Source organism: Eublepharis macularius, chromosome 2 (genome assembly GCF_028583425.1).
Source record: "Eublepharis macularius isolate TG4126 chromosome 2, MPM_Emac_v1.0, whole genome shotgun sequence".
NCBI lineage: Eukaryota > Metazoa > Chordata > Lepidosauria > Squamata > Eublepharidae > Eublepharis > Eublepharis macularius.
In genome coordinates this window covers 71,096,012-71,110,389 of record NC_072791.1, presented here as the reverse complement: position 1 = coordinate 71,110,389, position 14,378 = coordinate 71,096,012, and the positions used below count along the sequence as shown (strand labels likewise).

Here is a 14,378-nt window from a genome sequence, read left to right as displayed (position 1 = left end):
TAAGATTAAGCAAAGTTGTCTGCTTTCAGACATCACATAAAACTATACTTAAGACTTACTGAGGTAAATAAAATAACTTTAGATTCTGGTTCAATGAACCCTAACCAATCATAGTTACTGGAGTGGCCTGCATTCAGCTAATCACATGGTTTAATTAAACCATGGTTTCACATGATGTCTGAACTGTGACAAAGAAGCTGGGTTTGTCACAAAGGGGGGTTTTCTTTCCAGGATCACTTATGTAGTACTCTTGGAAAAATCTGAGCCTGAGGGACTCATTGGTATCAGAGTTGGGCAGGTCAAGAGGGTTTAGAACGTTGCTACTTGAGTGATTCTACAAGTCTCAAGTTTATATAGCTGATATGATCAACATGGGACCTCAACTGTTGTTATAAATGGTGATTCTCCTTATTTCTCTCCGTCATTAGGAAAACTTAGCAAGGCTGCAGAGAGCTTTTGCAAGGAAGTGGGAATTCATCTTTATGCAAGCTGAAGCACAAGTGAAGTAGGTGTTTTTTTTTGTTTAGCCAACCAGATGAGCATAGCCAGAGAATGGGTTAAGGCTGATTCATGGTTATGTTCCCTGCCCCCACAGTGTGAGGCTGCTAAAAGCCTGCTCCTGTATGGCTGCCTCCACTTTCCATTACTGTTAAAATCTACTTACCTCATGGAAAGCTCTCATGGCAAGGAGAATCTCTATGACAACATCATCAGTCGCATGAACGTGCAACTCTGGTATCAAAACTCTTTTTGCACAATTTGAGGCAGCATATGATAAAGTAATTTCAAATGTATATATATTTGTGGCCTTTACATTGAGGGAAGCAGGTGCCAGTGTTTGATTTGGCCATTAGAAAACAATGTATGTTGTTTATCAACCAATTTAAAGGTTTTTTTGAACTGATCCCTTGGCTGCTTTTTAACTGGTTAATATTTATTTTATTTGTCATCTGACACATTGTTATCCAGATAATGCAGTTAATCAGCATTTGTTGTGGCTAGCAATATGTCCAGTTGCAAAGGGACCTCCCTTGCACTGTGGTGAGGAGGGAGAAAGGCCTGCCACCCAGCTGGCTTGCCAACAACGATCCTCTCCTACACTTGGTGCTGGAGCCGCCCTGAGCCCGTTTGTGGGGAGGGTGGAGTATAAATCGAATTAAATAAATAAATAAATAAATAAATAAATAAAATCTTCCACTGAGGGTGAGTGATGAACTGGGCCTTATACTGGCATTGCAGCTTTCGGCAAGACCGTGCTCTTTTTAGGATGTCACGGAGCATGGTGAGACGGGCCAGGTGGCAACTGAGTCAACCCAAGAGGAGCTGTGAGTGCAGCTTGCCAGGCAACATACTCCCTCCACATATGCTGCTTAAATTAGGGGTCTCAGAATGACAGGAGGAGGACCCAGGGACTTGCCACCTCCTTCTCCTCTCTGTGCTGAGGCCAACAGAATCTTATGGGGGGGGGGTGCCACCGCCAGGTCTATTAATTAGGTCATTTGAATAACTGGGAAACCCTCTTCAGATGACAAAATTTTTACAGTATATTTTTCGTGCTTTGTCTCCCCAGTGGGAACCCACAGTGGATTGTAACATTGGTCTCCCCTTCTCCAGTTATCCTCACAATTCTTTGAATCCAACTGTGCTGGACCCTAATAATTGGATAAATAAAAACTCCTAATCTTTCATATTTCTTTTGAATTCCACATTTTTAATGTACCAAAATACCCTGAAAAAATAAAAGTGCCTTTAAAGTGCAATCTCGCCAGTTAAAATGACCCCTGTCAATTAATCTACGAATGTGAATTTCATTATTCTGCCAATTAAAATGTGCACCCCTAGTCAAGAAAGAGGTCCTGTAGCCCTTAGAGGCTGATCAAAACAGAGCAGTCGGCTCTAGTCACTGGCAGCAAATTGTCTTCTTAACATTTGAAAGCTTTTAAAATCCATTTGATTCTTATACTCTGTGGTAGTTCTTATTTTTATAATGTTCATACGTCTTGAGCGAAGAAACTGGAAAAGGGGAGGATTTTTTCTTTCCCCCCCTTGTTTCTAACCGTCTTCATTTGATGACCTCCCTGCTTTGACAGGTCTCCCCCCCCCCGCCCCCAGCAAATCCATTGGGCATTCCCGAAGCCTCAGGCAACATTAAATGAGCTGCATTAGTCAGTGTCAACCACAATGATAAGTGTGGATGTTCATCATTAAACTCGTGCTGCTAAGACTATTAGATTTACATACCTAATATGAAGTATTTAGGTTTAACCGTTGTGGTCTTCATGTCATTACTTAGTCAGTATTTCCCTTCCAGCAGTTGTCAACAGTTTGGGGGGAATAAAGGCATTCTAAGCTGTTCTACGTGTGATTTCCATCAGAGGTGTAATGAAGCCGTAACAAAACCAATCTAGAGCATTTCATGACATTTACCCCAGTTTAGCTGCTATCTGGCTCTATCTTATCCTAAACATAGGTAATCTTCAGCCCCTATTACATTCTTGCATATCTCCAATGTTTAATCTCCAGGTACAGTTTAAAAGTGAGTTTTGGTTTCTTGACACCATGGAAGAGATTATAGTGTAATATATGTACAAGCTCATAAAATTGGATTCGATTCCTGAGGGATCAGAAGGTACTAGTGACTCACAAATTCAGACCCACAATTTCCATGTATTTTCCACTCAAGATGCCCCCCGCCCTGTATTGTGTGCTGTTCTCCTGATTCCCCAACCTTCAAGAGTAGTTTTTCATGAGGCACAGGGGCTGCAGAAAATTAAGAACAGGGAATGGGAAGATTTGTCTGTGCTTCTTAAGGTTCAACCCACTATGACGCTTTGAGCACAATGTTTTTATATACACTTAGCATGCATGTTCCCAGGAGGTATCTATACCTGACTACCATAGTTTACCATAATGAACATATCACAGAGAGATGTGCTTGGTTCTGATTTAGATGTGCCTTGCGTTTGTGACACCATTCTATGCTGAAGATTGATCTAAGTTCCTATGTAGGTCTCGTTCATATGCGTGACTTTTTAAAAAATGGTTTATTTCAGAATTGACAGAAAAAAGGATAAAACGGAAAGGAAAATTTTGGACAGTCAAGAAAGAGCCTTCTGGGATGTCCATAGGCCAGTGGTGAGATTCGCTTATGTGTTTCTGTTTTGCGGGAGAATTAGCCGGGTAATGCCTGCTAAGATCTTCTTCATGCTGTCTCTCTCTCTCTCTCTGTTGTATAGTCTATATGAAGAACAACTAAGTTTGTGTAAAATTATTTCAATTTGTTTTCCAAATTTTCTGGAAACTTTTGTCCCTTTCCCTGATCTGAGATTTCCTGGGTATTAGTGCATGGATATCTGGTTCTTTGTTTTGAGGTACCTCAGAAGTATTTGTCTTCGTCAGTGCAATCTGGCTGTTCCTATGAGGTGGGGACTGGTGATCTCCCGGAATTACAGCTGATCTTCAGACTGCAAGATCAGTTGTCTTGGAGAAAATGGCTCTTTATGGGATGGACTATATGGCATTATATCCCACTGATGTCCCTCCCCAGTCTCCACCCTAAATATCCAGGAATTTCCCAACCCAGAGATGCTAACCTTAGATATAGCAGAAGACCATTTTTCATTAATTAGCTCCTTGATGGGCTGCATGTGCTTCCTTTGCTTTGTTATACACACAATGTAAATTATGAGCGTAGTACCCCATATCAGTGTGTGCAGAGGCTCCAATCACCTAAAAAAAAAAGAGGCAAGAATGGGCATTAGTTGAGAATATCCAATTCATATGGTGTATCATTTGCACTGCACAGTAAAGTATAAAGGATGCAGTAGCGTTGCCTCCATATGAAGAACAAAATCATTGGTAACATATGAACTGGGGCTCAACTTGTGCTGGGTTGCACAATGCCAGTACGTTTAAAGCCATTTATTGGTTAAACAGAATTCTCAACCTTTATTGTCGCAAAAGACAGCAGTTCTAACTGTACACTGTTCAAAATTACAGGTTTTTAGAAAGCAGAAACAGTATGAGATTTAAGCACAACTGGTTACCTTATAAATTTGTTTCTCTTAGCCGGGCTGTGTGAACACAACAGAGATGGACATCCGAAAGTGTCGCCGTATGAAAAATCCACAGAGAGTCAAAAAGGCAAGGTTTCTTTTACAAACCTCTAATGCATGCCAGAATTTCATATGGAGATTTTAGAAGAGTTTCTAGAATGTTCTTGTATACCGTGCTGGGTTCATAGTATCAGCAACTTTATAGCTCATTATGCTTATAGGCAAATATTTCTGTCATGTTCATCTACATACCTCGAGTGATGAGCACCAGATAATTTATTTCTTACTATGCATATGCTGTGTAGTGAGAAGCAATGCCCTTGTATTTTGTGGACAACAGTTAGTTGCTGGGTTAGGTAGAGACTGAGGGTCTCTCTAGATGTGCAGGTTTTTAAAGATCTGGGTCTGGGTTCCCTAGGCCCAACTTGGGTTTTCGTAGGCACACAGCAGCTGTAGGGAATGGCTGAGAAAAAATAAAGGAGAGCCCAAACGGCCTCAGAACACCACTGAGAAGGAAGGAAGGAAGCGCTCCTGCCTCCCCCCAAGCTGTTTTCCAAAATAGTAAATGGGGGGAGTGTCCCAGTGTTTGCTGCTCCATAAGGAGTATTTTGTACACATGGTGCCATAAAAATAGGGAAATGCTCCCTCCCCTGAGGTATTTTGACGTGGGGAAATGGCTCTTTAAAAACCTGCACATCTAGTTTGACCCCGAGGGTCCAAGTGAGCATGATGTTAGGAGATCTGTGGACAGATCTGGGCCATAGCATTAGGAGGTAGGAGTTAATCCTCCCTGTCTACACAGTTTCCCCAATATATCCATATGGTGCTGGGATGGAGGCAGTTGATGTAGGAACCACTGTAAGTAAAAAGAGTTAAAACTGCTTTACCAGCTGAAGTTTGAATTGGGAGCTCTTACAGTAGCTATTTACTTCTGGGAGGGAAGGGTAGCTTTTGTTTACAAATCTCTAAACATCATTGTTAGTTTACCCTGATTTACAAGTAGATCCTTTATTGATTTTAACCTCCACCCAGCCCGTTCTCGCTCCACAAATATTTAACCACATATATTTCTTTATAACCATAGTGATTGGACAATGGCCATTGGGCATTTTTTTCAATACTAGGGCTTTCCCCCCTCCAAATGGGTTCATCATTTTTTGCAGAAATAGCATTGACAATGTAATCTGAAACTGTGGTTATACGTTACTGGTCACATATGTAAACAAATATGATTTTAGCATTTCAGCCTGTTACCAGGAGCATTTCCCCCTTTCAATGTGTGAATAGACATGCTTCTTCTTCTCTTGTCTTCTGTCACACGTAGCAGAAAATGTAAAGTATGAACTGGGTGCCTCAGAGGCCTCATTTGGGCAAATTCTCAAAAAGGGGGCAAGAAACAAGTTGTATCTGTGTGTTCCATATTTGTGCACATTCTCACTACTTAGCATTAATATAGGGCCATCATTATAAATGACAGTTTCTGAAAAAAGATAGATGCCTGCTCTGAGATGCTTGCTATCTAAATGTTGATAGGGAAGAGAGGAAAGGAACAAGAGAGGAGTGTGTTTCATCTTACAACACATAGTAGACTATTCCAGCATTTGAAATGATAATCTAATACTTTATGTACTACAGTAATATTCTACTTGTCGTCCACAGTCGGTATATGGTGTTACAGAAGATTCTCAGTCACAAAGCCCTGTACATATGCCCTCCCAACCAATTCGAAAAACAACTAAAGAAGATGTTCGAAAACAAGTGAGTAATCTGCTTTCAAAGTGCTCTGATAATTTTGGAACAATAAGATAATTTTTCTGTAAAGCATCAGCTATGGAATGTGGTTCACCCTAGTAAAGCACTTTTAAGTCCCATTGATGCCAGTGAGAGCATTATAATCATTTTGTTATAATCATTTTGATATAATAATGAATTGGATTTTGTTTCATTTTTTGCATTTGAATGTACGTCCTTAAGGGATAACTTGAGCCTAAACACATGCCCCTGAAAACAAGTTCATTTATTTCAGTAACACTCAAGCATCATATGATCAGCTTGATCCACAAACTCTTAACATGTGTGGGTCATTGCTTTTCCTCGTTATTTTCATTCAGAGTGCCTGCAAGAGTAGAATTGATAGGGAGACCCATAGTGACATGGAGCTCTGAATGTATGTCAAAATACCCCAAAGGTTTGGAATGGAGTCAGCTTATATAAGTATCAACCTTAGGCCGGGTTCATCAGAGCTTGGAAGCTAAGCAGGGTCAGCCAAGGTCCAAATTTGGATAGGCTACCAAAAAGGAAGACTGGGGTTCCTTTGCAGAAGGCGGCAATGGCAAACCACCTCTGCTCATCTCTTGCCTGGAATGCCCCCCATGGATGGGGTTGTCAGGAGTCAATTGTGACTCAATGGCATGCTCTGCTTATATAAGTATCAAGATATAGGTTATTTGAAACCTAAGATGACATAAGCAATGATATCATACATTTGTGCTTTTAACCACTGTTTTCATTTTTTCTTCATCAGATAACATTTCTGAATGTGCAAATAGACAGACACTGTTTAAAAATGTCTAAAGTAGCAGAAAGGTAAGATCCCTGAATTACATTTTGATTATGCTGCTTGTTGTTACAGAGGGTTGTATCCTGCAAACAGCAAATGCAAGGGTTTCAGAGAAGCAGATCTTTCCCACATTTCTCTTCCTCAGCAGCATCCTCTGACCCCCCCCCCCACTCAAAACTGAGAAGGAGGGAGGTTGGGATTAGTCATGAACAAAATGCCATGAGACACTGGGAGGGGGGCGGGCGGGTCAGGCAAAATTGTCCACACCTCCCTCTTCTGCAAGTGAAATCCTTCATGCCAGCACATGCATCTCTGATGGAAGAGGGAGGTGGGACGATTTTTGCCCAATATCCCTCCTTATTTTGTCCCCAGCCTTAGTTTATTGGGAAGCTGCTGGAGGAAATGTTAGGCAGGAAACAACTTCTGCTTGGTAGAATCCAGCCCAATGCTTCTTTGCTGATATGCCTGGTAAAATAGGGACTGAGCTGAAACTGAGCCTTGCCTTCCCAGCCTTGTTCACAGGCTCCTTTGCGGGGGAGGCCGTATTCATTATGTAGGAAGAGGCTTCCCTTTTCCCTGCAGTTGAGTACTGGATGATAGGAAGAGTCTCCCTCTTGTGTAGACAATAGGATGACTCCACATCCTAGCATATTTGCTGTGGCCCTGAAGACAGGGAAGCATCCCTGTATCGCCCAAGCAAATTAGCAGTTTTCACAATTACAAATCTTCATACAGTGGGAAAAACAAAATGGCATGGATGTAGAATTAAAGCAAGGAGAAGGCACAGAACAGCAAGATGCAGAGTCAGTAAGTGATAACGCAGTCCTAATTGCACTGGCTGTGTGTGTCTTGAATTGTACCAGCGACGGGAATTGGTATGTATAATACCATGCTAAGCAGTTTTTCCATTGCTTTAGTGGGAGATAGATTATAGTTTGGGGGCTGGGAACATTTAACGCTGAACTTCCTTAGTTTTCTTCCTGGATGTTCTGCTGGGTGCTATTTTGGCTGAGTCAGAATTAAATACTGAGTTTTTGAAAGTTAAGATTCAGACTCATGTAGTCTTGGATAGCTGCAATTTGCATATATTTATCAGTTTCTGATATCCCCCTTTAGAAGTGCAGAAAGGAGTTTTTGTAAAACCAGGAAAATACAGTCCGTAAGTGATACTTACCATGTAGTCCTATGCAGAGTTACTGCAATCTCAGCCTATTGAAATCAGCGGCCTTATATTGGAATAACTTTGCATGGGATTGCACTGCCTGTCTGGCTGTTTTTCACAAGCCTTCACACAAATCTCTTACCTTTTTGTTATTAATTTTTTGTCAAATAAAATATGTAATAAAGATGAATTTTTTATTCCACATCAGTCAGAGGAAAATGTCTAGTTATGAAACTAATATTGGTACTCAGGGCTCATTTTGAGGGGGAACACACAGGAACGCAGTTCCAGTAGTTCTCCAAAGAGCTGACATGTCAGGTGGCCCCACCCACCTGATTTTTGGCCGTTTTGGGCCCATTTCGGCCTGGATTTGGCCCAAATGTCCAGGATTGGGCCTAAAACAGTCAGGATTGGTCCCAAAATGGCCAGGATCGGGCCTCTGATGGGTGGTAGATCACTCTCCTGCTCAGCAGCGGCCCAATTCTGACCATTTTGGGCCCCTTTTCGGCCATTTCCAGCCCCTTTTTGCCATTTTGGTCCCAATTTCGGCCCTGAATGGCCAGGATTGGGTCCAAAACAGCCAGGACAGTTGATGTCATGGGGTGTGGCATATGCAAATCAGTTATGCTAATGACACACTTCCAGTTATGTCAAGGGGTGTGGCACATGCTAATTGTGCTAATGAGTTCCTGCAGCTCTTTTTCTACGAAATGACCCCTGTTGGTACTATAGGACTCTTCGCATGTCCCCAGGCCGATCAAGAAGAGACACACGAAGAGTCCTACGAGGGAGATGATCTCAGACGTTTATTAAATGTGGAAGAGGACATACACAGAAAGTAAAGGCCCCTCTGTACCTGCCGCTCTTTGGGGCTCCAAGTGAATGACAAGGGATTTTGTACCCTCGGGTTAATTAGCAAGAATTACAATATTGGCTTTTACATTGGTCAATCTTAATGAACGTACAAATAACCTGGCGAAAGTCCATTGGCTGATTACATTTTGGTCATAATTAGTTGTGCCCGTTCTCAAATTAACAATGTTTATCATTTCAAAGGAATACATTCTTCTTCCTTTGGCACCTTGGTATCAATAAGGTTCCTTCTCAGCGGATATGTAACATTCTCCAAGGGCACTTCAAGTGCCTGTTTATCAGTTTCCAGTCCTCTGCAATTGTTAAACAAACAACCATTGTAAATCCAGCCATATACCAATGTAGGAGTGATCTCCTGTCTCCTAGGGCCACTTTGATTCTATCCATGCAGCCCAATCTTGGCACCCAGTGTCATGAGAAACTGTCTAGAGGCCTTGGGTCTTCAATTGATATCAAAGTTTGCTTGGCTTGCTCCTTTTGGCCCTAGCACCTAAGTGGTCTCTGTTATCATGCCTCAGTCTTTTTGACAGGGCAATTACAACTAGAAATGGGCACAATCTGCATTACGATCGAAAAAAAACCACGATAATGGCGATCGCGCGATCATGACCTGGCGGATCATGATCGTCCATGGCCAATGATCCAGCGATCGGGAGAGGCCTGGATCGTTGAGTTCGGGCTCGGATTGGGGATCTATACAGGCGCCAGCAATCTATTCCCCTGGCAACAGAGCTAGGGGAAAGACTGAGCTCTGTTTGCCCTCCTTCTGTCGCCCTGGAAACCCGAATGCTGAATGGGACCTGAGGGGAGGCGGCTCGTCGCCGCCTCCCTGTGCCTGCCAGGCCCGGCAGCTGCCGCCAACACCCACCATTCATGTATCGCTGGGAATACCAGCGCACTCCAGTTTGGCCTGGCAGGCGGGCACATGGGGGGTGCCGCTGGCGAGCAGCCAGACCCCCTGCCCCCTGAGGGAAGGCAGCTTGTTGCCGCCTACCCGTGCCCGCCAGGCCCGGCAGCCGCCACCACCCACCTTCCCACATAGCTGGGAATAGCAGTGCGCCACGCTTTGGCCTCCACAATTCACGATCCACAGCTCGGGAATGGGAGATGATCGGTGCGGATCGTTAATTCGGGATCGTCGCTGGCGCCGATCCACGATCAGCTGGATTGTTGATTTTTTTTGGATCATGCCCATTTCTAATTACAACCCCCTTTGCATTCCATTGCCTAGCTAATTGCTTTCACTTTCCCGCATCTCTTCCACATCAGAGAATATAGGATTTTCTATATCTAAAATCTGCTGTATCTAAAATCCTTAGGTTAGCCATGGACTAGTATTTCCACATAACGCTATTTCTATGAACCTATTTCTACAAATCATTTACCAGATAATACTGCTTTTCAATGAGTTAAGTAAAACTGTTTCATTTCCCTTTATCCAGCAACCATGTTCCATTTCTTGCTTTCTAGATTCCCTTTCTTGTATACTCATCATCCCCTCCATAACAACAATCTCAGTACATTACTTCCATATCCCACATCTGTCTGTCTGTCTCCCCTTTCTCCTAAAATTAAGATGTTAATGCTTGGGGGCGAAACAGGGAGGATGTTAATAACCAGTGTAGTAGGGTATATAGTTCAGCAGAAACATACTTGGATTTATTTTATTTTTTATTCTGGTACGAAGTGTCACAACAATAGTCTGGAGAAGGAAATTTTAAGTTAAAAAATATACAAAGGATTAGCAACTGAAGTGACTGAACTGAGCCTGCAGGTTTAAATAAATCAGGATAACTACACCTTTGCCCCTCTCTCCTTCTCTGAACACTCATACAGACACAGGCCTTGTGTTTCTCCTAGCTGACAAACTCTTTCCAAAGGCAAAGCAGTGCCGTAGCTGCATGCAGGAAAAACTGTCTCCAGCAGGCAACCGTGACTTCTTCCTGCTCGGCAGACCTTAGCCCTGGCAGCACAGTTCTCTCATACAGGATGAGGCTCCCCAACCCTCATTCCAGCTCTTTCTGCAGGATCCTTTTCCTTCCATTTCCAAATGTATGTATGCGCATATAGACTTGTGATCCTTTAGTGCTTCCATTTTCTTCCTCTAGACATTTATGAGAGACATCTCATTTTTGTCTTTGAGTTTTGTCTTCTCTGTGCGCTCTCTCCTTCCCCCTCTGCGGCCGTTTTCACACTACTAACCTGATTCCATAATGTTGCAAAACATCGCGCAAAAACTGGAGAAGATAGTGTCTTCTCGTGAGAGTTTTGCGTGACATTGCGTGACATCACGCAAAACTCTCGCAAGAAGACGCTGTCTTCCACATTTTTGCACAACATTTCACAACGTTCCGGAAGCAGGTTAGTAGTGTGAAAACGGTTTGTGATGGATGGGTTTCCCCTGTAATCACAATGCTCTTCTCACATCTGGAATCAGTAAAGAGGCTATCCAGGTTTCCTGCAATGTTGGGTCACTCTACACGTTACTTCTTTTACAGGTTCTCCACGGAGCCAACCTGTGCTCCACGCAGATGTGCGTCAGCTCAAGGACTGGCTTCTGTTTAAAAAAACGAGAGAGCAAATGGGCTCAGAAAGCTGCCACTGGAGGAGGTAGCACTCCTGCCTTTCTCCCAAGCTTTTTTCCCCCTTGCAAAAACAGTGCCGAGGGGAGCCATTTCCCCATTTCTGCTGCTTCCTGTGGAGGTATTGTATGCGTGTGGCAGCAGAAAGGGGAAAACGCCCCTCCACCCACACTGTTTTTGCAAAAAAGGGAAAACAGGCCTCTTGTTTACTATTCAGCAGAAATGTGGAACAGTGGAAGGCATCTGAGCCTCACAAACAGCAGTATCCAATTGATTTTTAACCTCCACTTATTCTTCCCACTGCTTCAATTGCTGCTTATCTCTAAAAGCAAGTACTTTCCCCACTTCTCTTACAACAGTCATGAAATGTAATTAATGGAATGAGATAAGACAGGGAAGGACTCAGAACCCTGAGGCTCTATTGGAACTTGCATTGGTTCAGAAAGATTGTGATTTTAATGTCTTGTGATAGAACAGCAACCTTTTTGTGTTGGTCTCTGGAGAAAGGACATTCTTGCCACAAGCAGCACCATTTCTGGTTTTTAAGAATACAGGAACAATGAATACAGGAACAATGAATACAGGAACAATGAATACAGGAACAATGAATACAGGAACAATGAATACAGGAACAATGAATACAGGAACAATGAACCGTGCCAATGACAATTGAAAGTGAGCAGTTAGCATCATGAGCCAGGATTATCCTTCATAGCTAAGATGTGCACACAATATAACAACGAGAGCTGGACAGTCTGTGTAGATAAATATTCCATGGATATGTTACAGTGGAGGTGGAAACTTTTGTAAATGTTAGCGCCCAAAGTGTGAATGCTAGAAAACAACAGATAGGTGACTTTCAGTATTCAATGGTTTATCTCCCAGTCTTCAGATGTTCACAGGCTTCACATCAGTCCTAGGGTGTTAGTCCCTGCCAGTAAGATCCCCAAGTCCCTCACAGCAAGCAAACACATGCATTGGTTGAAGAACTTTATTCAGAGATCCATTCAGTTCAGGTATTCACTCATAGGGAAAAGTTGGCAGAAGTAATTAGGTAAACAATAGGACTACTGATATAGAGGGACATTCTCCCGCCCCTTTGCATTTAGGCTCGAAAGCCTAAAAAGTTACATGGGAACAAAAAGCAGTTTAGTCTGAGATAAGGTACACAGTGGAGTCTTCTCTCCTGTGAAACAGATACATGTTAGTACCCAGCTGCAAGCTCTTAGCCAAGGCCACACAAAAATGAAAGCACATATTTCCTAGAGATAAGGGAGAGCTTGCCAGCTCCTTTGGCAGTTAATATTAGCAGTTTGGACACCTTCAGGAGTCCTCTCATAAAATGCATAGGATACAGTATTATAATATAAAATGCCGTGTAAAATGCAGTAGACCACAATGGTAGAATTGTCTGCATCATTCTCAGTATAAAAGTCAGATCACAGTGATGGCATATAACACAACAATGGCATGGATGCATGGCATCCATGACACTTCATCGGGATTGTTAACATTTGACAATTACCAAATCTCAAGCATTCTCCACCACATATCTACATCGTTGGGATTAAAATTGCTCATGCCATCGAGTGAAATACTGATATAAATAACCGAGTGGTGTGTTGCATCTAAGTAATATAATGTCAGTATGAAATAGGTGAAATCAATCAAGATTTTAAAAGTGGAATAATTTCTTGCAATAAATATATGAGAAGATATTAACCCTGTGCAGATGTCTAGAAACATGTAAACCTCTCTGTGCATATAGGGGGGTCATATCGCACCTACTGGCCCCAGCCCTGATATCTCTGTGCATACTTGTGTATACACATTGTCAGGGCTTGCCGCGACTGCCGCTGGGCGTGGCACTGGGCGGTCTGCTCCTGACATCACAGGGGGGCCAGGGATTCTGCAGGACCCTGCTCTGTGGAAGGAGGGGCAGTGTACCTCACCCAGACTCCCTCTCAGTCCACTCGCTGGCCTGCTCAACCTGGCCTGCTTACCCTCTGCATCCTCCATCTCCTCCTTCCAGAACTCTCCTCCAAGCCTCCACCCTTGCATCCTACTGCTCTCACTCCACATCATTACTCCTCACTCACACCCACCACCTCAGAGCTCTTCCTAGCCACCTTATATAGGGCTTCCTTTCCCCGCCCCGCCCTCCTTCTAGGCTTGTGCCATCTCCTGACTTGCCCAGCTGTGCCTTCCCTCAGGTGTTTCCCTCCTACACTAATCCCTTCTTGGCTTCCTTGCCTTGCTGGCAGGGTGGGATTGAATGCGAGCCATCCCCGGCTGAGGTCTTCTTGGCCTTGCTCATGAGGAGCTGCCCCAGCCGGCTTCGGTGCTGCTGAGCCTGCCTGGCCTTGCTCACGAGGAGCCGCCCCAGGCGGCTTCTGTGCTGCTGAGTCTGCCTGGCCTTGCTCACGAGGAGCTGCCCCAGCCGGCTTCTGTGCTGCTGAGCCTGGCTGGCCTTGCTCGCGAGGAGCTGCCCTGGCCAGCTTCTGTGCTGCCTGTTCGTTGATGCCGGGCGGGGCTACCCATCTCCTCCCCCAGAATGCCTGTGGCAGCTCCACCTGGAGGGGCTTGGCTCCTAGCACCTCCTGAGCCAGGCTGCTGTCCTCTAGCCAGGTTGTGGCTCTGGAGATAAAGAGAATGGCTGTTTCCGTAATGAAAGCTGAGCAGCACAGAGGGGAAACCCCCACGGAAACCAAACAAAACATCAATCAGTTAATAAACTTTGAAAGTTCTTAAAGTGCCAGTGCAATATACAGTGCAAACTCTTAACATGAAAAGTATCAAATTCATTCAAATTACATTCATGTACAGTAGCATAAACATTCAGATAAACTCTACAGTAGTAGTTGTAAACATTCGGATAAACTCTACAGTAGTAGTTATAGCAGCATAGACAGAAAGTGTCCAGAAGTATGCACAGACTACAGAGGTAAACCCCTCCTAATGACGATGTTCTTGCTGTCCTTTATTCCATATTCTTCCAACAGGGATATAGCTGAGCGTGGAGGATAAAGGTCTTAGCTTCTTATATATCCCTGTTGGAAGAATATGGAATAAAGGACAGCAAGAACATCGTCATTAGGAGGGGTTTACCTCTGTAGTCTGTGCATACTTCTGGACACTTTCTGTCT

The 14,378-nt window shown here is 43.6% G+C and overlaps 1 protein-coding gene across 1 annotated transcript in view; it reads left to right on the top strand.

Moving 5' to 3' along the window:
- Positions 1-14,378, top strand: part of RGS6 (regulator of G protein signaling 6) — a 132,746-nt gene that overhangs the window by 65,932 nt on the left and 52,436 nt on the right. The window contains exons 6-10 of the mRNA XM_054971064.1: positions 429-505; positions 3,054-3,135; positions 4,069-4,143; positions 5,715-5,813; positions 6,580-6,641. Coding sequence (XP_054827039.1) covers positions 429-505; positions 3,054-3,135; positions 4,069-4,143; positions 5,715-5,813; positions 6,580-6,641 — 395 coding nt within the window. The remainder of the gene's footprint in view (positions 1-428; positions 506-3,053; positions 3,136-4,068; positions 4,144-5,714; positions 5,814-6,579; positions 6,642-14,378) is intronic.